The sequence below is a fragment of the Trichomycterus rosablanca genome, chromosome 11 (genome assembly GCF_030014385.1).
Source record: "Trichomycterus rosablanca isolate fTriRos1 chromosome 11, fTriRos1.hap1, whole genome shotgun sequence".
Taxonomy (NCBI): Eukaryota; Metazoa; Chordata; class Actinopteri; order Siluriformes; family Trichomycteridae; genus Trichomycterus; species Trichomycterus rosablanca.
The window spans coordinates 26,902,555-26,928,622 of NC_085998.1; the positions used below are offsets into that span (position 1 = coordinate 26,902,555).

General features: G+C 38.5%; 1 protein-coding gene across 1 annotated transcript in view; it reads right to left on the reverse strand.

The window, feature by feature from the left end:
* necab2 (N-terminal EF-hand calcium binding protein 2) overlaps positions 1 to 26,068 on the reverse strand; it is a 191,909-nt gene that overhangs the window by 94,042 nt on the left and 71,799 nt on the right. Inside the window, exons 3-5 of the mRNA XM_063004593.1 lie at positions 11,420 to 11,528; positions 6,623 to 6,648; positions 5,070 to 5,167 (exon numbers count right to left, since the gene is read on the reverse strand). Of these exons, the coding sequence (XP_062860663.1) occupies positions 5,070 to 5,167; positions 6,623 to 6,648; positions 11,420 to 11,528 (233 nt within the window). The remainder of the gene's footprint in view (positions 1 to 5,069; positions 5,168 to 6,622; positions 6,649 to 11,419; positions 11,529 to 26,068) is intronic.

A 26,068-nucleotide genomic window follows, 5' to 3' on the forward strand; every position in this document is an offset into this window, starting at 1 on the left:
GTTATAAATTTTTGTCACGCATTTATTAACATATTGGTATAAATATGATTTTTCCCCATTTTGATGTTTTTCCTATTCCAAACTATGACCAAACAATCCAGCCCAGGCCCATTATTCCTCCTATTTATTTACCAATATTTACCAAAACCCAGATTCATATAACAGACTGCCAAATAGTGTAAGAATATTTAAATGATGCATGCTTTGTATTCTACACAGTTAGCTTTGCACATGGTAATTTTATGCTTACTGTATGTCAGGCAGCACAGCCATAAAAACCCAATATAAAAACTCACTGAACCCTTAATATGGACTGTTTTGCTGTTTTTAAAAATTAAGCTACATGGATATTTTTATTGAATGCATGTACCCATTAGCAATAAGTGGGGCTAAAATAATAGAAAAAAAATATTGGATGGGTGTCTTTGGTCATTTATTTTTTCATAATTAATTCAAAAATAATTATTTACTTTCTTGCTTAGTTCTACTAAGTAATGTAATATTTGTTTTTAGGTGCAACAAGACTGTAAACTTTCAGGAAGAGAATAGACTCAGTGTGGATTTATATCTGAGCTAATGTTGGATCAAATGACATAGTTGCTGTTGGAATAACACATTAGCCGGCACTGAGAGCCATATCAGATTTGTATCTTATTACCTTTTCCGGCAAGACAATACATCTGGCTCTGTGTGATTTGTCTGACTCTATCTCTCACTTATGCAGTCATGCATACTGCAGGTACTGCTTGCTTTAGAAAATATATCTACATATAGCTTTAGTTTTTACTAAAGGGATGTTAATGCAGTAAAAGGGGTAGCTGTTTTTGTCTGAAGGAAAGATCAGAACCAGACTGGGTTGTCTTTAGAAGGAGTGAATGAAGAAGGAGCACAGTCGAGTACAAACATTAGGAGAAGGCAGACAAACAGTATTAGTAAAAAGGAAAAAATAGGGATTGCATATGCTGTTAAAAGTGTTTTGTTTGTTTTTATTTAAGTCTGAATGTCCTGGGAAGTCTTGATTATTGGAAACAATACTGGCCTAAAAGGCTGGACTAGTAGCAGACGAAGGACAGCACAGTGGTGCAGCAAGTATTGTGGGTGTCGCATAGCATCTGGGTTCAGTACGTTTGCCATGTTTTCACTGTGTCCATGTGGATTTCTTAATTTCACATTGGTTTCCTTCAACTGCCCAAATATATGCAGTAGTAATGCCCCATGTGACTGTAAGTTAACAAATTACTAAATGTGTAATGCCCTTAACTAACTGGCATCCTGTTCAGAGTGTATTCCTTGCATGCACACAGTGTTTCCAGGTGGTTCACCGTATCCCAAATTGGGGTGAAATGGTTACTAAATAAATTGCTGCATTATGCACCAATGAGGCATAACATTATGACCTAATATTGTGTTGGTCCTCCTTTTGCTGCCAAAACAGCCCTGACCCATTGAGGCATCGACTCCACTAGACCCCTGAAGGTGTGCTGTGGTATCTGGCACCAAGATGTTAGCAGCAGATCTTTTAACTCCTGTAAGTTGCGAGGTGGGGCCTCCATGGGTGGGACTTGTTTGTTCAGCACATCCCACAGATGCTCGATTGAATAAAGATCTGGGGAATTGAGGCCAAGTCAACACCTCAAACTCGTTGTTGTGCTCCTCAAACAATTCCTGAACCATTTTTGCTTTGTGTCAGGGTGCATTATCCTGTTGAAAGAGGCCACAGCCTTTCAGGGAATACCGTTTCCATGAAAGGGTGTACATGGTCTGCAACAATGCTTAGGTAGGTGGTATGTGTCAAAGTAACATCCACATGGATGGCAAGACCTAAGGTTTCCCAGCAGAACAATGCCCAAAGCATCACACTAACTCCGCCGGCTTGCCATCTTCCCATAGTGCATCCTGGTGCCATGTGTTCCCCAGGTAATGTAAAAAAAAACTTGATTCATCAGACAAGGCCACTTTCTTCCATTGCTCCGTACAAACTGCGATGCACTGTGTATTCTGACACCTTTCTATTAGAACCAGCATTAAATTCTTTAGCAATTTAAGCTACAGTAGCTCATCTGTTAAATCGGACCACATATTCCAGCCTTCGCTCCCCACGTGCATCAATGAGCCTTGGCCGCCCATGACCCTGTCGCCGGTTTAACACTGTTCCTACCTTGGACCACTTTTGATAGATACTGAGCACTGCTGACCGGGAACACCCCACAAGAGCTGCAGTTTTGGAGATGCTCTGACCCAGTCGTCTAGTCATCACAATTTGGCCCTTGTCAAACTCGCTCAAATCCTTACGCTTGCCCATTTTTTCTGCTTCTAACACATCAACTATGAGGATACAATTATCACTTGCTGCCTAATATATACACACCTGGAACAAAAAAACACATATGTAAGAATGCTGTTTGTGGATTTTAGCTCAGCTTTTAATACGGTTATTCCACACAAACTGGTTCAAAAGCTGTGTAACTTGGGTCTAAGCAGGTCACTGTGCATATGGATACTGGACTTTCTGAGCAACAGACCCCAGTATGTCAGGATGGGAGACTACACATCATCTACCTCAATCCTGAACACTGGTACACCGCAGGGATGTGTCCTCAGCCCCCTCCTCTATTCTCTCTTTACGCATGACTGCTCTCCTATTCACCCTACCAACACCTTTGTCAAGTTTGCGGATGACACTACTATTGTAGGGTTGATATCAGACAATGAGGAGACTCATTACAGGGAGGAGATTCAGCATCTGACAGAGTGGTGTCATCACAATAACCTGGACTTAAACACTACAAAAACCAAAGAAATAATAATAGACTTCAGGAAGTCAAATCACATAAAGCAACTGGCTGTCTGTATAAATGGGGAAGAGGTAGAGAGGGTAGAGAGCTTCAAGTTCCTTGGGGTGCATATCTCAGCTGATCTCACATGGACCACACACATCTCTCATCAGGTGGGGAAGGCTCAACAAAGGCTTTACTTCCTCAGGAAGTTACAGCATGCTCACCTCCCTCAACATCTGCTGACCAACTTCTATCGTTTGGCTATAGAGAGTCTCCTGACCTATTGCTGTACGGTATGGTTTAACAGCTGCACAGAGAAGAACAGAAAGGTCCTGCGGCGAGTGGTAAGGTCGGCAGAACGTGTCATTGGCGCAACTCTACCAGACCTCAAAGACATCTACACTGGACGACTCAAAAAGAAAGCGAGCTGCATTTTAAAAGACCCCACCCACCCTGGACATAACCTGTTCTGCCCATTGCCCTCTGGAAAGAAACATCGAGCAATCAAAGTAAAAACGAAGAGATTAAAACATAGCTTTTACCCACAAGCAGTCAAATGCGTAACCCCTCTACCCCACACATGAAACTGCAGCTGTTTATTTAATCGGATATATGTAGTCACTGTCAGCTTTATTCATTGACATCTGTTGTACCTTGTGTGTCCTTGTGACTCAATGGATATATACACTTGCTGTCAATCTAGAGTGCTAAATGGTTTTTCGTTGTTTGTACAATGACAATAAATCTATCTATCTATCTATCTATCTATCTATCTATCTATCTATCTATCTATCTATCTATCTATCTATCTATCTATCTATCTATCTATCTATCTATCTATCTATCTATCTATCTATCTATCTATCTATCTATCTATCTATCTATCTATCTATCTATCTATCTATCTATATCCCACCCACTAACAGGTGCCGTGATGGAGAGATAATCAGTATTATTCACTTCACCTGTCAGTGGTCATAATGTTATGCCTTGTCGGTGTACATATTATTTGAGTTCTGTAAATTAGAGTCTGCTGTTTTGTGACTTGTTTTGTGAGCAAATTTCAGTGCTGGATTGATAGCCAGCTTGTGCTAATGAGGAGCAAATACTAAACAGAATATTCAAGTGAAGCTTTTAAATGAGGTACTATATTTAGCACAGTGGAGCAAATGCTATGTTGCAACTACTTTCGCTCCTGTGAGACTTTGTGTACGATTATGAAGACAGATTCCTATTTGGACTTGTAAATTTTATGGTTTTGAGACTTCAGTGTAATCCATTGGGTTATCTAAATGTGTTAACGTTCATTATAAAACAAAGGAAGCTAAGCAGGAACCAAAGATTACTGAAATGAATACTAATATTCTTTAAATGTAAATGTTCTTTAAAGGTTCTTTAAACCGGCCATGATAATGTCTTGGAGGTGCAAAGATTAATATGTCAGTTCCTCTTAACTGACAGTCACCTGCACCTCGTTGAGTGTTAATTTGCACCAGCTAGAAGTGTTTCTGTTGATCACAGTTTCTTCCTTATTTGCAAGCTAGTCTGTTGGGAAACTTACCTTTCTCTTACAACTGCAAATGATGCTAGCATACATCTTTCTGGAAACTCAGCCTTTTGGTGTTACAAGTGAACTGTCCTGGACAAGGCTGTGTGACAGGAGCGAGCCCCACGTTTGGACCTACGCTGGGCACAGGCTGAACAAGGCTACGTTTGCAGTCCCGGCTTGTTCTGGGCTCCCTTTCTTTCCTCTTTATCCAAATACTGGGTTGTTGCAGAATTTGTTTCTGTTACTTTTTTTGTTTTGTTTATGCATTTTTTTCCCCTTTTTCTCCCTTTTAGTGTGCCCAATTGCGTCAGGCTTCTTCTCCACCAATGCCGATCCCCGCTCTGATTGCATCTTGTCATATACACTTTGACGAGTGCAATGCGGATCAGCACTGTGTACGGAGAGACTGTACTCTTTACCCATCTCTGTGCAGGCGCCATCAATCAGCCCACCCAATTATATCCCACCATTATCTGAACAACAGGCCAGTCGTTGTTCATGTGGCTTCTCAGCCCAGCCGGCAGGCAGAGTTGTGACTCGATACGATGTATTCGAGATCCCAGCTCTGGTTCCAGCATGTGTTTTTACCGCTGCGCCACCTGAGCAGCTTGTTTTTGTTACGTTGACCACCACCTTTATTTTACCATTATTAAAAGTTGTTTGATTATCTGAAACGTGTGTGACATGCAAAAATAGAAAAAAAAAATCACAGCACTGTACATGAATAAGTCTGCCATACTTACCTTCTTGGTGAAGTCCATGGCTTTGAGGATTGAAAGGTTGAGTGTCTCCAAGGATGCAAGGACCCCTTCATACTCCCCCATGTGTTTGGCAAAGTAGTCTGGGTGTTAAAGCAAGATGAAAAGAAAAATAAAGAGATGTTTTTAAATTTGTAACTGACATTACCTGACACAAAAAAATTGGAAAACCATAAAGTTTGTATCTGTTGTATTTCATTGACATAATTCATGAATTTGTGTTGCAAATCAAATTCCACTGCACCATACTCTAAAGCACTTTGCATTTGGGCAAGATCAAAAAATATAATATCATATAATATAACATAATATAAAATAATATAATATAACATAATATAATATAACATAATATAATACAAAATAACATAATATAATATAACATAATATAATATAATATAACATAATATAATTTAATATAATATAATACAATATAACATAATATAACATAATAGAATAGAATAGAATAGAATATAACATAATATAATAAAATATAGCATAATATAACATAATATAAAATAATATAACAATGTAATATAATATAACATAATACTATAGAATGTAACATAATATAACATAATATAATATAATATAATATAATATAAAATAATATAATTAATATAATATAATATAATATATTATAATATAATATAATATAATATAATGTAATATAATATAATATAATATAATTAATATAATATAATTAATATAGTTAATATAATTAATATAATATAATATAATACAATATAATAATATAATATAATATAATATAATATAATTAATATAATATAATATAATTAATATAATATAATATAATTAATATAATATAATATAATATAATATAATATAATATAAAATAATATAATATAATTAATATAATATAATATAATATAATATAATATAATATAATATAATATAATATAATATAATATAATATAATTAATATAATATAATATAATATAATATAATATAATATAATATAATTAGGGAGCTTGGGTGGCACAGCTGTAAATGACAGTAGCCCACTACCACTGGGATCCAGGGTTCAAATCCCCAGCAGTGCTTTTGGCCAGATGAATGTCTACATAGAGACATGATTGGCTATGTCTAAGGGTTGCCAAAGTCCCATGATGGATTGGCATCCTCTCCAGGATGCCTTGTGCCTAGTAATTTCTGGGGAGCCAGAACTTCTGAAAGCCTGACCAAGAAAAACAGTGGAAAAACATGAAAATAAAATACAAATGAAATTATATCATAAACCCGTGTACGTGTAAACACAATAAAAATAATACATCTATGATTCATATGTGCCTTGAAATGAAACAGTGTAAGTTTACAAATCAGTTTAAAACGGAATACTCTACATGTTTTATTTGCCAAACATAAGGCAGGTAAGTAATAAATGTATTCTGTTTAAGTTTATGCCACAAGGTAGCAGCAATGATGGAATTTATCATTTAGGCAAAACAACACAAATACACATGCATTCTTTCTCATACATGCACACCAAACTAATATACATACACAGTACAGATACTCACCACAAAGTTCCTTAGTGTCAACATTACTACCACATCACAGGAAACAGGGTAGCATATGAAAAGATTGAGGAGAAGCAAGGGGAGAAATGTGTAAGAAACATGGAAGTTCAAAAACTGTAAATACATCAAACCACCCTCAGTACAGGGATAAAGATCAAGCATGATGGAATTTTTCCACTCTCATATACAACGATCAGGCATAACATTGTGACTACCTTCCTAATATTGTGTTGGTCCCCCTTTTGCTGCCAAAACAGCCCTGACACGTCGAGGCATGGACTCCACTAGACCCCTGAAGGTGAGCTGTGGTATCTGACACCAAGATGTTAGCAGCAGATCCTTTAACTCCTGTAAGTTGCGAGGTGGGGCCTCCATGGATTGGAATTGTTTGTTCAGCACATCCCACAGATGCTTGATTGGATTGAGATCTGGGGAATTTAGAGGCCAAGTCAACACCTCAAACTCGTTGTTGTGCTCCTCAAACCATTACTGAACCATTTTTGCTTTGTGGCAGGGAGCATTATCCTGCTGAAAGAGGCCACAGCCATCAGGGAATACCGTTTCCATGAAAGGGTGTACATGGTCTGCAACAATGATTAGCTAGGTGGTACGTGTCGAAGTAACATCCACATGGGTGGCAGGACCCAGGGTTTCCCAGCAGAACAATGCCAAAGCATTACACTGCCTCTGCCAGCTTGCCTTCTGTCAGTGGTCATAATGTTATGCCTGGTCAGTGTATGTTTTTAACAAAAACACTTAAAAAGTTACTGAGACATATTTAGTAGTAATTTACCAGAAAGGGGTTAAATGAACAAAAGCCAACCCTTCACTGCTTCAGACATCTCATTTTGAGGAGGCTGATTTAAAACATTTTACATCTGCATATTGGATCATTGCAAAAATAAGATATTGTGTTTTAAACCTTAAATAATAACACAATCAAACATTCAATGTTTTTCGAACTTGCTTGTTAAAAAAGTGGTTATTGAGAGAATGTTAGTATTTTACAGGTATCATATTGCTTTAATATCTATATTTAAAGTAAAAATGGGACATTCCAATTCACAAATGCTAAATCAATATTATGAAAAAAGCATTGCTAGGTCAGTTTGCTAGTAAATTTTAATTTGGCAGTTTTTCTGTTTGCTAATTGCATTTTCTCCAAACTGTATTTATATTAGTAATTAAAACATACAAAATAAATACTAATCAAATAAATAATAATAAATTAACAAAAAAAAATAGTCAAGCCTGAAAGTCTGCACACCCCTTTCACTGTCTCCACATTTTATTATGTTACAGACTCATTCTATAACAGATTGAGTTCTTTTTTTGTCTCAAACATCTACACACAATCACCAATAATTACAAAGTGAAAACAGGGTTTAGAAAATATACAATTTTATTTTACTGACAAAAATAGTGTATTTAGGGGTTACATATCTGTACACACCCTTAGCCTAATACTTGGTTGATACACCTTTTGCAGCAATTACAGCTTCAAGGCATCTTGGGAAAGAAGCTACTAGATCTATGCCTAGATCTAGATCTATGCCTTGACACAATCCTGTTTCTGAGGTCTGCAGATATTTTCTTTGACCGCATGGCTTGGAGTCATCTGTGGGACCTTATATAGGCAGGTATTGGCAATCCCCAATCATGACCAGTGAATTGAATTTACCACAGAGGTGGACTTCAATTAAATTGTAGAAACATCTCAAGCAGTATCAGTGAAAACAAAATGCACCTCAGCTCACTTTTGGGTGTCATATCAAAGGGTGTGCACACTTGTGTACATATGATATTTTACATTTTGATTTTTAACAAATTAGCACCTTTTACTTTGTCATTGTGGCTATTTTGTGTAGAATTCTGTGACAAAAAAGAACTCAATCTATTATACTGTAGAATGAGTCTGTAATGTAATAAAACATGATGAAGGTGAAAGGGGTGTGCAGACTTTCCGGCTTGACTGTAAATACAAAAGTTATGTAGAGGACACAGCCAATAAATCAGCTTGCTATTAAAGAGGACAGACTTACTGAACCAAAGCATTTCAAAGTAAATTTAAATATGTAAGAATGACACTAGATGAAAAACAGACTGGTTGCGTAGGTGATAGAGGACTTTAAGTTCCTTGTGTGAGTTAGCAATACAAACTGTCACACCTACAGGCTAATTTAAATGAAACAATGCCAGTGGTCTAGCAGCCCATATTGATTGTGACTGATGCTGCATTCACATAAAGATCATTAACAGCCTCATGCAGAAGGGCATCCAAATCATTGCTTTTTTTCTAGAGAAAGATGTTAAAATGACTGACAAATTCTACCATCTTCTGGAAGATGACAATATATATATATTATATATATATATATATATTCAGAAAAAACACAGACTTTATTTCAGGTCCAGGTTTTAAAAAATTAGTGGTTAAATATAAGTGGACAAATGGGCTTTAAAGGACAGCAATTCATCTGTCCTGTCTCCTAGTCATCCTGCTACACTTTCATCATTGTCTGCCTCCCTCCTTTCCACCCCCACTTTTGATCTATGGTTTTCTTTTTCATTCTCTTACCCTCAGTTAAAAATGAAGGTGACACATTCAAAAGAAGCAAAGTAAGACCTCATCTTCTCCACCAGAAAAGAACATCAGAAAATAATCATGACATTTACAGGTGGCAGGAGAATGGCAGTAACCTGAATCTTATGGCACTTTTTTCTCAGGTTCAACTTATCCTGCAAGCCTGACAGACAGGCAGCCCACTGCAGTAGAGGTAAGACAGACAGGCTTTGTCTTTCAAGCATTTTCTCCCTTACATCTCCACTTTACTTTAGGCCTTAAACACTTGTGCTTTTACAAAGTATATAAATTTCTGAATCACCTGATTTATATAAATATTTAATAGAACATTGCATTATTCTCTGTTGACACTAGGTCTAGAAATTATGTAGGAAAATTTTTTAATGCATTTTCTTCCTTTTTCTCAATTGAGGAGAGCGAACTGACACACACCTGATTCCTGATTGACATTTATATAATGCCATACACTATTTTTATCATTTTGTGGACGACACAGAGGCTTGGTGGGTAGCACTGTTGCCTCACAGCAAGAAGGTCCTGGGTTTGATTCCCAGGTGGAGCGGTCCAAGTCCTTTCTGTGAGGAGCTCCAGTTTACTCCCACAGTCCAAAGACAAGTTAGGTAATTTGGAGATACAAAATTATTTGTGACAGTGTTTAACATTGAATTTGAACTGATGAATCATTTATAACCTTACTACCTGTCCTGTCATGAATGTAACTGAAGTGTAAAAAAATGGTGTTAAAATTCAAACAAAACAGATGGTGCAGCGGTAAAAACACACGCTGGAACCAGAGCTGGGATCTCGAATACATCGTATCGAATCTTAGCTCTGCCATCCAGCTGTGCTGAGCGGCCACAAGAACAACGATTGGCCTGTTGTTCATATAGGGATGGGGTATTAAGCTGGATAGGGACTCCTCGTGATTGATGCAACTACAACCTCTGATGGCTGACTGATGCGGACAAGGCTGATTCGCATATATGAACTCACCTAGTGTGGGTGAAAAATGCATACGGCTGCTGCCCACGTGTCGGAGCGTGGGGCGTGAGTTAGCTTCGTTCTCCTTAAATCAGAGTGGGGGTCAGCATTAGTGGAGAGGAAGCATGATGCAATCTATATTTATTTATATATATATATATATATATATATATATATATATATATATATATACTAACAAAAATTATCATTTTGTTTTTAAAACACTTGCATTATTTGGGAAATGACTGCATATAAATAGCATGTTTTAGATGAAGTTTCTACTCTGCTACATCCCTAAATGCACTGTGTATATTGTATTGTTTGCACTCGAGTTCTGTGTTGCACCGAGGTCCAAAAGGAATGTAGTTTTATTTAACTATATACTTGAATATAGCTAAATTGGCTATAAAGACTAAATTTAAAATGTCATCCTTAAAGTCAGATGTAATAATGGCAAAGGTTCATTTATTTCCCCTCAGTGAAATCTATTATTTGATTTCCTGTTTTCAATATGTAGTTTCAGTGTTTCTATATGCAGTTTATATAATGAAACTGTTAATGATAATCACACACAGTACTTACTTAGTTAAATATTAATTTAAAAATTAATAGCAACCTAAATACATCACTGGATAGCAAATAATGTGTAGCCCTAGCATTCATAATGCAAAAGCTAATAAAGGTGAAGCACTTTAATTTCTAAACACTGGCAACTGGACATGCTATATGTGAGATAGTCATCTTATATAAAAAGAGGTTAGAGAGATATTAGTGTTATAGGTAAAAAAAATAAAATTCTTGCACAATACAAAAAAAATTACATTCTGCAGTTATCCTATTTCATCTCCCTCTGATTACCTCTTTTAATTTCGAGATTGTCAACATTGTTTTTTAAACCTTTAGCACTCCTTATATTGCTTCTTTTACACGTTTTCCACTATTGTCACTTTTACTTTCTTTACCACTTTCTTTATCTCTTTAAAGACTGGATGTGTACCTATAGTTTTAGGTTCTGCTCGTTCATTATTCAAGCTGTGGAGTTGAAAAGCAATGTCAGCCAGTTGCACGCCCCAGTTGTATCTAATTAATTCTAAAATGTAATTAAAGACAAGACAGTACACACAGTGAAGCAGCTACACATTTAGTTACCGACACACACACAGTTTTTACATTCTTCTTCTTTTGTAGGTACCCTTTATGACCACATTCTCCTTTTATCTCACGACACTCACCTGGTGTTATCAGAATCAATGGTATGAAAAAGATTCTCCAGTTCCTCCTCATTTAGAGTCCCATCTGAGAAAAAGGTCTGGAACTCATCAAGAGAAAGTTTCCCATCATCTGAAAGCAAAGAAAAGGAAAGTGTTATTTAAGCCACATTAAATTTTTTCAAGCTTTTTGTATTATTGTATTAAACACTAGAGACTTGATTATTAGCCTGTCATCAAATTTAGCAATCTGATTTTATTTTAATCAGTGCCAGTGCTGGTGAAAAGAAACAACAGTAGTTGTGGTATTTTACCACCTTTATAACAGTAACAGTTTAGATTTACTGTTATGCTTTATTTAACAGTAATATTCATAAAACATGTATATACACTGACCAGCCATAACATTAATACCACCTCCTGGTTTCTACACTCACTGTCCATTTTATCAGCTCCACTTACCATATAGGAGCACTTTGTAGTCAATCTGTTTCTCTGCATGCCTTGTTAGCCCCCTTTCATGCTGTTCTTCAGTGGTCAGGACACCCACAAGACCACTACAGAGTAGGTATTATTTGGGTGGTGGATCATTCTCAGCACTGCAGTGACACTGACATGGTGGTGGTGTGTTAGTGTGTGTTGTGCTGGTATTAGTGGATCAGACACAGCATCGCTGCTGGAGTTTTTAAATACTGTGTCCACCCACTGCCCACTCTATTAGACACTCCTACCTAGTTGGTTAACCTTGTAGATATAAAGTCAGAGACGATCTCTCATCTATTGCTGCTGTTTGAGTTGGTCATCTTCGAGACCTTCATCAGTGGTCACAGGACGCTGCCCATGGGGCGCTGTTGGCTGGATATAACAACACACACTAACGCACCACCACCATCTCATTGTAACTGCAGCACTGAGAATGATCCACCACCCAAATAATACCTACTCTGTAGTGGGCCTGGGAGAGTCCTGACCATTGAAGAACAGCATGAAAAGGAAGTTAACAAAGCATGCAGAGAAACAGATAGACTACAGTCAGTAATTGTAGAACTACAAAGTGCTTCTATATGGTAAGTGGAGCTGATAAAATGGACAGTGAGTGTAGAAACAAGGAGGTGGTTTTCCATGACAAGTCTTCCATGACAACCCATATAAATGAACATAAACATTTATAAAGCCTTATTCCAAAATGTATTAGTTATCATGGATGCTGCAGAGCACCAGTGACCTGGAAAGCAGGGTTGGACTTTTTCCTTTTTCTCAAAAGCATGCAAAGTGAATTGGCTTCTTCTAATGGTCCCTAGATGTGAGTGAGTGACTAAATGTATGTGTGATGGCCTGTGATGGATTTGTGCCCTGTCCCAGCTGTATTTCTGCCTTGTATCCTGAGCATGTTCTTTTTTAGCATCATCTGTGAGAGTGTGTGTGTGGGTGGAGGGTGGGGGCGGCATTCTGAAGACCCAGGAAAAACAAGAAGGTAAGTCTTCATAAGATACACCGATCAGACATAACATTATGACCACCTCCTTGTTTCTACACTCACTGTCCATTTTATCAGCTCCACTTACCATATACAAGCACTTTGTAGTTCTACAATTACTGACTGTAGTCTATCTGTTTCTCTACATACCTTTTTAGCCTGCTTTCACCCTGTTCTTCAATGGTCAGGACCCCCACAGGATCACCACAAAGTAGGTATTATTTCGGTGGTGGATCATTCTCAGCACTGCAGTGACAATGACATGGTGGTGGTGTGTTAGTGGATGTTGTGCTGATATGAGTGGATACGACACAGCAGCGCTGCTGGAGTTTATAAACACCTCACTGTCACTGCTGGACTGAGAATAGTCCACAACCAAAAATATCCAGACAACAGCGCCCTGTTGGCAGCGTCCTGTGACCAATGATGAAGGTCTAGAAGATGACCAACTCAAACAGCAACAATAGATGAGCGATCGCCTCTGACTTTACATCTACAAGGTGGACCAACTATGTAGGAGTGTCTAATAGAGTGGATAGTGAGTGGACACGGTATTTAAAAACTCCAGCAGTATTGCTGTGTCTGATCCACTCATACCAGCACAACACACACTAACACACCACCACCATGTCAGTGTCACTGCAGTGCTGAGAATGATCCACCACCTAAATAATACCTACTCTCTCTCTCTCCTGACCATTGAAGAACAGGATGAAAGCAGGCTAAAAAAGTATGTAGAAAAACAGATGGACTAGAGTCAGTAATTGTAGAACTACAGAGTGCTTCTATATGGTAAGTGGAGCTGATAAAATAGACAGTGAGTGTAGAAACAAGGAGGTGGTTTTAATGTTATGACTGATCGGTGTACACCTGTGCATGATTGAAATGGTTATTTGAACATGTTTACTTATCAGAAGAAGGCTATAATTGTAGAGACTGACAGATAAAGAAACTGAAGACCATGACATGAACAGTTTTTGGGTTTATATAAGTGTACTAAATCTGTGTGCACTAAATGTGTAGGTTATATCAAACTTATAATTATGCTTTTAAAACTGATTTCATTCTAAAATATTAAACAGAAAAAAAAGTGTGTGTGTCTGTGCGTGTGTGTTTGAGAGGTTCATTGGATGACTGCAGACCCTGCTGGTCTCTACAAAAGGGAGGCAATTAGCACCTTCCATTCTCAGCTACAGTCTTCCAGATCTGAGCCTCCTAGCACAAGTAACAAGCAGAGTGTTTTCTTTCTCCCTCTCTCATCTATATCTAAACATCGGGGGTAGGGAAAAAGGGGTGGGTGGACTGGTTGCTACAGCAACCAAGCATTAAGAAGTCGACCCTCTTTAGAATTTCCTTTGCTAACACTATTCTCTTTTTCTTTGTTTTATTCTCTCCTCTACTTTTTATCACCTTTTTTATACTTTTTTATTACACAATTTCAAGTTTTGGTTGTAGCATTTTAGGTAAATATGCACTTTTGTAAGGCAGCTAATTGGTACAAAGTATCACCTAATAAAGATAAACATGATGCAATACTAGATGGTGGTGAGAGTTGGAACGTTGAACATGGGAACTATGACTGGTAAAGGGAGAGTGCTAGCTGATATGAGAGGATTGTCATACGATGTACAAGAGATTATGAGAAAGAGGGTAAGACTAGGAGCACTAAAGGTGTGTTCAAACTGTACTACTATGGTGGAAATGGGAGTAGGGGTAATTTAAAAGAAGAGTACATCAAGAATATATAGGAGGTGAAAAGAGTGTCTGATAGAGTGTAGAGCTGGAAATTGATGGAGTGATGATGAATGTGGGTTGTGAGGTAGAAGAAAAAGACAATTTCTGCAGAGAGTTAGATGAAGTATTGGAGAGGGTACCCAAGGAAGGGAGAGTTGTGATTGGAGCTGACTTTAATGGGCATGTTGGTTAAGAAAATAGAGGGAATGGGGAGGTGTTGGGTAGATATGGTGTTAAGGACAGGAATAAGGCAGGGCAGATGGGTGATGGTGAAGGGTTGCTAGGCAACTGGGCAACAACCACAAAAGTGGTGAGGGAATCAGCTAGGAAGGTACTTGGTGTGACATCTGGACAGAGGAAGGAAGGAAAGAGACTTGGTGTGGAATGAGGAAGTGCAGAAAACTTTAAGCAGGGAAAGGGTTGGCTTAAAAGAACTCGAATTTCTAGAGAGACAAAGCCTGTAGACAGGAGTTCAAGGAGAAGCGTCAAAGACTGAGGAGTGGCAACGACTAAGTAAAGAGTGCACGAGAATTTGGATCACTAAGGAAGGTGAAAAGGGCTTGTATAGATTGGGCAGACAGAGAAACAGAGCTGGGAATTATATACAGCAGGTTAGAATGATACGGGAATGTGCAGACAAATGTGAAGAGTGTACTGAGAGGTGAAAAGAGTACTTTGAGGAACTGATGAATGAAGAAATTGAGATAGTGAGAAGGTTGGATGACATGGAGATAGTGAACCAAAGTGTGCCTCGGATTAGCAAGTACAAAGTGAGGGCAGCTACAAAGAGAATAAGGAGTAAAAAGGCAGTTGACCCAGATGAGATACCACAGGAGGCATGGAAGGTTTAGGAGAGATGTCAGTGGAATTTTTAACTACATTGCTCAACAAAACCTTAAAATCTGAGAGGATGCCTGAGGAGTGGAGAGGAAGCGTAATAGGGTGATGTGCAGAGCTGCAGCAACTGCAGAGGCATAAATTTGATCATCCACAGCATGAGGTTCTGGGAAAGGGTAGTGGAAGCTAGGTTGAGAAAAGAGGTCAGGATTTGTGAGCAGCAATATGGTTTCACGCCAGCAAAGTACACCAGAGATGTGATGGTTGCTTTGAGAATGTTGATGGGAAAGTATAGAAAAGGAGAGAAGGAGTTGCACTGCGTGTTTGTAGATCTCGGGAAAGTTAAATAGGGTGCCGAAGGAAGAGGCTACTTAATTATTTATTCATAATAAAGTTAAATGTACAGTGGTGGCTCAGTGTTTAGTGTAAAGGACTGTTTATAGTAAGGTTAAGGTGTTTAAGCTCAGCAAGCTGCACTGTGCAAGGCTCTTCATCCAGATTAGATTAATCTACTATAAATCTCTAGATAAAACATCTGTCAAATGCCTAAATGTACACTCATTATTTAACAATATGTTTGTGTATAGACCACTGAAGTCGTGTCGTCATTTTGTAGGCCACGCCATGTTGTTATGCCCATATTTGGTAACCCGGGTCTAAGAGAAATTTTGAATGGGAAATATGAATGGAGATTTAGAAAATTGCCTCTCTCGCATCCTGTAGTAATAAAAAATGTTCCAAAGCTGTTACGTTTTGTTTTATGGAGATTCTTCTGTCTATTATCACTGGATCCTCTGAATTATGAAGTCGTTAAAGAGTCAAAATATGAATATTGCTACATGTAAGCTAATGCTACTGCGCACTGAATTGACGTCACTAAACTGGAAGCCTCTTAATGCTTTCTTTTTTTTTTCTTTTATAAGCCTCTTAAATAACCGCACGAAGCAGCGCGATTCACAAGAGTAACAGTGGAGTGATATTCACAAGTTTTGGTTGATATTTTTAGTAGCTAGCTACAGTACATTAAAGTAGAAAGCGAGGATGGTTGGGTGTTATGCTTTTGGTTGTACTCAACAAACGCGGGCCACTCTTTCAGTCAATTCGATTGGTGTAGTTCAGTGACGTCTAATTAATGCGCAGTAGCATTAGCTTACGTGTAGCATTATTAGTATTACGACCCTTTAACAACCTCGTAATTCAGGGGATCCATTGATGTACAGAAGAAAAATGTACACAGGACAAAACGTATAGGGTTCTGAACATGTTTATTTAGCACAGGATGCGTTAGAGTCGATTTTTTTGAAAACCCCGTTTAAATTTCCCATAGGAAATCTGAGTTAGACCCGGGTCTCCAAATATGGGCATAATGAGGACTACAGAATGACGCACGACTTCAGTGGTCCATGGGGAGACAGTAATAATGAAACATTTACTCATTCATTATTAATTATTCTGGACAGGTTTGTGGTGTGTCCAATTTATTGGACGAAAGGCAGGAAACACCCTGGACTGGTCTAGCTTGTGCAAGCTTGTGATATCACCCATAGTGGGCAGTTAAGTAGGTGCGGTCACATAGCAGGGCTAAAAACAATAAAACATTAGTGAAATGTCTTGATTCAATCTCATGAGTATGAAACTGAAAAGCTTTGGTTTAAGATACTATTACAGACTTTGCTTTGCAAAAAAAATTATACAAGTTAAGTGCCTTGTTTATGGTGTGTACTGTATATTTTATGCTATGTTAGAAAAAAAAACACCATTGCCACTTTTAGTTTAACTGCATACATACAGCTTACATACACTAATCAGCCATAACATTAAAACCACCTCCTTTGTCTACACTCACTGTCCATTTTATTAGCTCCACTTACCATATAGGAGCACTTTGTAGTTCTACAATTACTGACTGTAAGTCCATCTGTTTCTCTGCATGCCTTGTTAGCCCCCTTTCATGCTGTTCTTCAATGGTCAGGACTCTCCCAGGACCACTACAGAGTAGGTAACATTTGGGTGGTGGATCATTCTCAGCACTGCAATGGCAGTGACATGGTGGAGGTGTGTTAGTGTGTATTGTGCTGGTATGAGTGGATACAACACAGCAGCGCTGCTGGAGTTTTTAAACACCTCACTGTCACTGCTGGACTGAGAATAGTCCACAACCAAAAATATCCAGCCAACAGCGCCCTGTGGGCAGCGTCCTGTGACCAATGATGAAGGTCTAGAAGATGACCTACTCAAACAGCAGCAATAGATGAGTGATCGTCTCTGACTTTACATCTACAAGGTGGACCAACTAGGTGAGTGGACATGGTATTTAAAAACTCCAGCAGCATTACTGTGTCTGATCCACTCATACCAGCACAACACACACTAACACACCACCACCATGTCAGTGTCACTGCAGTGCTGAGAATGACCCACCCAAAAAATACCTGCTCTGTGGTGGTCCTGGGAGAGTCCTGACCATTGAAGAACAGCATGAAAGGGGGCTAACAATGCATGCAGAGAAACAGATAGACTACAGTCAGTAATTGTACGTAGAACTACAAAGTGCTTCTATATGGTAAGTGGAGCTGATAAAATGGACAGTGTAGAAACAAAGAGGTGGTTTTAATGTTATGGCTGATCGGTGTATTTTCCATGTAGTCTTCATGCACAAAATGCTTTCTACAAACCCTAGCATCATGGCTATTTTTTTGTTTCAGTGCAGCTATCCAACAATATAGAACTGTTTGCTGCTTAAAAGGCAATTTATAAAAGTTGACAACCATTGCTGCATCCAGGGACAATGCAAAATTGACCCACTTGGCTTGGCTTTTCTCTTTTTTCATTGAGTTAGCTAATCAACCCACCTCATGATGTCATATGCCACGCAAGGACAACATTGTGCTACATGTTTGAAAAACGTAATTTAAATAGCTCATTATTTTAAATTATGGTTCACTGTCTGTTAAACCTGTAAGGAGTGGGAATCTATTTTAACAAATTAGTAAACATAGAATAAATCAGGTAACAGGGCTAAAACTTAACAGCACTGTACTCCAAGATCTTATGGTCCATTCAGACCAGGAACTCTTGTTTGGACCCCCTCCAGCCAGTGCCTTTATTCTTGAAGGCATGCTTGACTGCAAGCAGTTTTTTTGTTCCCAAAGTCATAGTTTCTCTCACGTGGGGAAAGTTGGTGGAAGAGAATTGTGCTTGAGTACAATTTGTTATTGGGCCCTGCATACTGAGAAACAACTGCCCCTATTTTTGACATTTGAGAAACCCACCTTGAAGATAAATAGGGCCTCAATGTCTGGCAGCCTCTGAGCATTGGAGCTGAAATGAGGTGCCTCCTAAGTTTTTTTCAGGTTTTTGGAACACAGTGGAATTGACTGAAGTTCTTTTTAGAAAGGTTGTTCAATAGAGGCACGATGGAGCTAAAGTTTCTAATAAACCATTGAAGGAAATAGGTGAAGTCTAGGAAGTGTTAGACCAGCCAACCTAAAGTGTGACGAGGCCACTCTGTGATGGCCTTGGTCCTGGCTGGATCCATTTGCACTCTACTACTAGAAACCACAAAGCCCAGAAAAGGTAATAATGCTGACATGAAACTGTGACTCCAGATTCACATAAAGGTTGTTGTTTTAGAGCAGGTAAAGAATTTGCCTGAGGTGGGTTACAAAACTGAGCTCTGCTGCAGAGACTCAAATGTTTATCAAAAGAAGAGGGCAATGGTCCTTAACTGTGACAACTTTTGTTGAGGCTTTGGTAGTCAAAGCAGGGCTCCATCTTTCTCCCCACAGGGAGGAATCCTGCCCAAACAGACAAAATAGAAAGGCGGATGAATTGAAGAGCAAAGTCCTCTTGAATGTATTCATCCATGGCCCTTTGTTTGGATGGTAAAAGAGAGAACAACCTTCCACCTTTACCCCTTTTCCACCGACGCAGATCCGGCTCCATTCCAGTTCGCGAACTTGATTTTGAACTGGTTCCGTGTGTTTCCACCAAAAAAAGAAAAAAAAGAAAAGAGGTTCCAGACAGTGAACTAGCATTCTAATCTCGCACCACAGAGTACTTGGTTTTTCAGCACAAACCGTGACGTCATCTGTGGGCATGTCAAAGTGTAGAGGTTTAGGTGATTATGAGAATCTGCTAAACCGTGTTTGCGCTGCACTTTCATGCTTTTAAGTTCACCTGATTACATTTTGAATCAGTTTGCCGCTGATATTTGCTGATATTTTCAAAGCGATGAACTGTGTGATATGACGTTTTAAAAGTGACCCGGACAGAACAAAAAACGCTTAACGTGAAAATTAAAGCGTAACGTGACTTGTTGTACTAAAACAACGACCGATTAATTCCAGCAGTACAGAGCACTTATTAACTGTAATAAAGGAGAGAAATTGAGTGTTTCTGTGTCGTACTTTTAGTACATTCAGCCACGTTACGCTTTTTTTTAGGTGAAGCTTTTTGACTCCACCGAGAAGCGGAATCAGAACCCAGAGCTGCAGAACCACCACACGTGAAGTTAATACGACTAAACACAGATGTATGTGGAGCTTTTAGAGTGGATTTGATGGTTATTTCACACAAATGGATGTTCGTGTCGTGGAACTTTAGTGAAGTTTTATCACTTAAGCCGAGCGCTGAGCAAATCGGCTATTTGCACCGAGATTGCGTTCTGAGAGCGAAGCGCAAAACACTTCTCACGTCAATGGGCTGAAGAAAACAACAACTACAAACACGCTACGTCTTCTTAATACCAATAGTTTAATAGTTTATGCTTTTTGCATAAAAACAAACATCTGTAACAACAGCACAAATGCTCGCACATAATCTACTAATTTAGTATGAATCAACTCCATATTCATACGAATAATTTTGGAATATGTCCAGCTCATTTCAGGTGTCTCAATACTTTTGGTCATTTAATGTATACAACATTACAGTGTATAATTCCTTATCCATAAATAAACACTTTATAATACCACTATTATGTAAGGAATAATACAAATATATCTAAACAAAATACAAATCTCTTCTCCCAGGAGTATGCATGTTATGACATATTAGATTAATAATATACAAATTAAACACTAAGCCAATCTCCTTCAGCTGGTCTTAGCTAAATAGCAGCATCAAGATTTAAGGATATGATTAAATGCAAGCCTGCATGGAGCAATGCTGGCACCAGTGCCTAAGACATTTAATGCACATTATAAACAGATCTAATTAAATTAGTTTCCTCAATGATTCATCTCACCCAACTGGGAATTCACTGTCTCACATGAATCCTGCAGAGATGAGCAGCAATGTAAGAATCTGTCAGTCTCACAAACACTAACAAAATACTGCATGTACAAATGGACAAAAGCTCATATCATCTTCTTATGCTGGAAATAAACATGGTTCTGAGCCTAAATGGTTTTAAGACACTTTGTAACACTGACAGGTCAAAAAGGGATCCACAAAAAAGTTAAATTAACAATGATACATGACAGCATATGATCTATCTCATATGATCTCACTCATTATCCTAGTTCAGAAACCAGCCAAGGAAGATACGTACCATCCAATGCATCCATGCAAGAAAATATAAAGTGTTAACAGAATCAGAGGCAATTTCAGGATGTCTAATGTTTTATTTAAGAACTCTGGGCATGTGGGTTTGAAGAGGTTGTGATGTGTCAGGGCCATAGATTAATCTATATGGCTCTCCACTCTCCACCACTGTTCCCAACAGACAGCGCATGTATTTGTTTCCATGGTAACTCATTCCTTTTGTCAAATCTGTGTCATTTAATTTTATTGGACCTTATATGTAAGTGTAGTTTACTCCTATGTTTGTCCAGTTCCTTTTCCAGGCCCCTGTAAGTGCTAATTTAGGTGGTATTGGCCCAGTACCATGTTTTATTGATTTTTAGTACAAATGTAGGTAAATGTTTTAAGGTTCTAGTCAGTTGTGTATAGTAGGGCTGCCACTATTGACTATTTTTCTATCGATGAATCTATAGACTATTTTATCGATTAGTTGATTAATCTAAATGATTAATTTTCCTCCAAAAAATTAATTCAGAATCTCATCTAAGCTTCTTTTATTTTACAAACAACAAACTGTATGGCATAATAATACGGCACAAAACTAAATGTAAACAGAGTTTATGTCCATATTATCAAATATTAAACAAAGTGCAACATGTGTTTATGAGCAAAGTGCGCAGCGGTCTAACTGAACTCGCTAAGAAATACTGTATTCCAAGATCTCCGCGATTAAGAAGCGTAATGAAACAACATAGAAGTAAAAGTTTTGCCATGTCTCATGCACCCTAACTGAACTTGCTAAGGAATACGATATTCCAACATCTCCGCGATTAAGAAGCAAAATAAACAATATAGACGTGCAACATCACGCTAGTGCTGCTGTGGTACCATCAAAGCTTTGCACAGTGTACAAACTACCTTTTTGTTTTGTGCCAGTTCCCAAACTTTTGATGATTTGGGTCTTGAAAAACTTTTAGCTTTTCTTTATAAGCTCTCTACAATCGGCCTCTGACTGCTGCAGATGGCATTTTTTAAGACTGCGCTTAATGCCGCCAACCAGTGTGTAGACCAAATACGACTTAGGTCATGCATGCAGCAAGTAGTGCTGACGGAAATCATATGAACGGTTATATGAACGGAAACATTGTAGAAATAAAAAAAAAGATCATTTATAAACATAGTTTTTAAAACGATGCAAACATCTTTATCACACATGTAAGAATGTAACTGCCTTCTTAAATGCATAATGCACAACTTTATACTGTTCTTTGACAATGCTGTAGAGAGATTTTATCCCAGTCTTCTTTTTAAAATTGATCTAAATTATACTCATGACTAGTCTTTCAAAAGTGAACAGATTTTTTTTTTCCACTGAGTTTTTTTCCACAGCTCCACCATTGGATTCCAGTTCAGATTTTGACTATGATAGTCCACATTTTTATAATTTTTTTTCAGCAATTTAGATGTGTTTTGGATTATTATTAAATCCTTATGTATGACATATGCAGTAGGAAAAGATACTTTTTATAGTGCTGTAAACACAATATAATTTCTATCAATCTCTATCAACAACCTTTTTTGGTTTACATTTAAAAGCCTAAAATACATTGCTGCAAAGAAGTAGGTTTTCAGTTTTCAGAAATCTGGCACCCAAAGGTTTTAAATTGTAAAACGTTACTGGTAAAATGGTAGGTATAATTTATTTATTTATTAAGATTTTGTGTCATGTTTTAAACACATTGGTTACATTCATGACAGGATAGGTAAATACTCGTTACACAAGATTCATCATTTCACAAGTTTAATGTCAAAGACAGTCATGGACAATTTTGTATCTCCAATTCACCTCACTTGCATGTCTTTGGACTGTGGGAGAAAACCGGAGCTCCCTGCTGTGACGCGACAGTGCTACCCACTGAGCCACCGTGCCGCCCTGGTAGGTATAATACAATCATTTAAAAATATTCCTATTTTAATATTTCTAGTCCTATCCTATTTTAAAGATAAAAGTTTAAAGCGCTCATTGGGAATCCTCCAATAATTGGGAAAAAATTATTTAAAACCACCAGTGGCTAGTTTTGGAGACTGCCCCTTTTTCTATGTTAGCACCTGAACTTTTAGCAGCTGAAATCCTTCACCGTCAGGTTAGACAGTGTGAAGTATCCTTCATAGGTTTAAAACTCTTTTTAAGACATATCTGTACTTACGACGGGCAAACATGCTTATTAGTAGGTGCGGCTTACAGAATCATGCCCACCTGCAATGCAACTGTCATGAATCCAACCTCTGTGGGCTCCCGGGACTAATGTCCACGTGCCATGCCCACCCCTCTGGGAGCACTTGCTTGAAGTGTTTGTTTTCAGTGTCAAGCCAATGCCCTCTCATTGGGATTGGTCTTCTGCTAATGATCCACAGCTGCACCTTGTCTGAGGTAATTTGCTCATGGCATTTAAGGGAGAAGCTGTGGGTCATTCAGAGGCTGTTTTGACTTTGTGGTGCATGGTTTTGTGGATATTCTTGAGTAGTCATGTTCATGATTCTTGTCTTGCATTTTGGTTCTTGTGTGTGGTCATAATTCTTGTTTAGTAATACTGTCTTGCTTCATGTTGTCTAGTTCATGTGATGTTAGCTTAGGCTTTAGGTTTATGTTTCATATGTTTAGCATTTAGCATTAGCATAGCATTTAGTCAGCTTTAGCATTGTTCATGTGTGTTTTAGATTAGTGTTAGCATTTAGCATTCAGATTAGCATTTAGCATAGGTTGTGTGTTTGTGTCTGGTCTTGTGTACCCTTGTCTGGTTTGTGTTTTGTTATTATTAAACTTTGTTTATCATCTCTGCGTGTGTGTCCGCCCCCTCTTGTAAGTAGCCCATTCGTTACAGCAACTATGGGCTGGCAAGGGGCAAATAGATGCAAATGACTGACAGTGCTGATTACTTTATTTTGCAGTCTCTGCACCTCATTAAGTTTTAATTCACTTAATCTGGAGAAGTTCATTTAAATTCCAGCCTCACTGACAGCTTATGGGCAGCATCTTTGGTTAACTATTTTTCCTTTCTTTAAGGCTGTTATGCTGGGCCCAGCACTATTTTAGCTCTGGCCCTTTTACCATCACTGGGATACCACACTGGATGTGAGAAGTCTCAAGCTGCAAGCTGTAGCCTAGTGGTTAAGGCACAGGACTAGTAATCCAAAGGTTGCTGGTTCAAGCCCCACCACTGCTGGGTTGCTGCTGTTGGGCCCTTGAGCAAGGCCCTTAACCCTCAGTTGCTCAGACTGTATACTGTAACTGCAATGTAAGTCACTTTGGATAAAGGTGTCTGCTAAATGCTGAAAATGTAAATGTAAGTCTCCAGGGGTGGTGTGATAGCACTCCTATATGCAGCCCGAGGAAAGTACCCATGCTGAATTCAAGCGCCATCAGTGAGTGAAGTGGCAGTTGACCCCCGCCCCGACTGAGGAGAGCGAGACTGTCACACGCCCCCTCCGACACGTGCACAGTAGCCGACTGCATCTTTTCTTCTGCATGAGGCGAGTTCATATGCCGATCAGCTTTGTGCATGAAGAGCCACACCCTGATCAGCATTATTCCTCAACCCTGTGCAGACGCCATCAACCAGCCAGAAGAGGTCGTAATTCACTCACTTATGAGGAGTCCCTATCCGGCTTGTCCTACCCTATGAACAACAGCCAATCGTTGTTCATGCAGCCGCCCGGCCCAGCTGGATGGCAGAGCTGAGATTCGAAATGATGTATTCGAAATCCCAGCTCTGGTGAGCTAGCATGTTTTACCGCTGCATCACCTGAGCAGGCACAACTAACATTTATGACTACAAACTGATAGTTCAGTCTCAAAAAGAGTTACATATACTGACAAATTCGCTCCACTAATTTATGCTAGTGAGAATTAATGATAATAACAGAAAGCAAATGCATGAGAGGTCAATATACTTTATAGCATATTTGCAATCAGTGATAATTGCTTGTTTTAAGGACGACATAATTGGAAGCTATTTGAACAAACATTCATTTGCATTCGTCTAACTGTGTCCTTTAAGACCCCCATGTTCTAGTTAAAGTAATCGATAATTACAAGTAGGACTGGATAAAAACTGTCATTAAATGCAATATATAGAGTTACTGGACTGAAAGTAAAGCAAATCCATAACATGGGAGAAACAATTAAGCAGTTCTTCAAAGTACAAATTTGAACAGACATTCTGCTGTGCACAAGTAATTATTGGCTCATTTAAACCTTGATCAAACCCCAGCCAGGTGTATAGAAAGCCATGGCAACACCATCAGAACCTTATCGACAAAAGGTGCTTCAGTAACCAGGGGAGTCTAAAAGATGGGGTTTGGAGGGTACTAATATTATAGAGAGGTTTTTAGGTAAAGATACTTCTGCATTAGGTGTATAATTGCAATCCCTTTGTTGGTTCCTGATACAGTCAATCTAAAAATCAGTGCGTAAATATTGTACAAAATATTGTTATAGACTGCATACATCTATAACAAAATACTGTATGTCTAGTGCTGCCATGAAGATCTTTAGATACCCTCCAAAGAAATTGTTCTACAATTTAATTGGAGTCCACCTGTGGTAAATTCAAGTGATTGTGACTATATAAGATTGCACAGTTGACAGTGCATATCAGAGCAAACTCCAAGCCATGGGGTCAAAGGAATTATCTGCAGACCTCAGAAACAGGATTGTGTCAAGGCATAGATCTGGAAAAGGGTACAGAAAAATTGCTGCAGCTTTACAGGTCCCAAAGAGCACAGTGGCTACCATCATTTGTAAATGGAAGAAGTTTGGAACCACCAAAAATCTTCTTAGACCTGGCCGCCCAGCCAAACTGAGCAATCAGCGAAGATGGGCCTTGGCTAGACAGGTGAGCAGAAACCCGAGGGTCACACTGACAAAGCTCCAGCGTATCCTTGTGGAGATGGTAGAACCTATGAGAAGAACAACCATCCAGGCAGCACTCCACAAATCACGCCTTTATGGTAGAGTGGCCAGACAGAAGCCACTCCTTAGTAAAAGGCACATGACAGCCCGCTTGAAGTTTGCCAAAAGGCACCTAGAGGACTCTCAA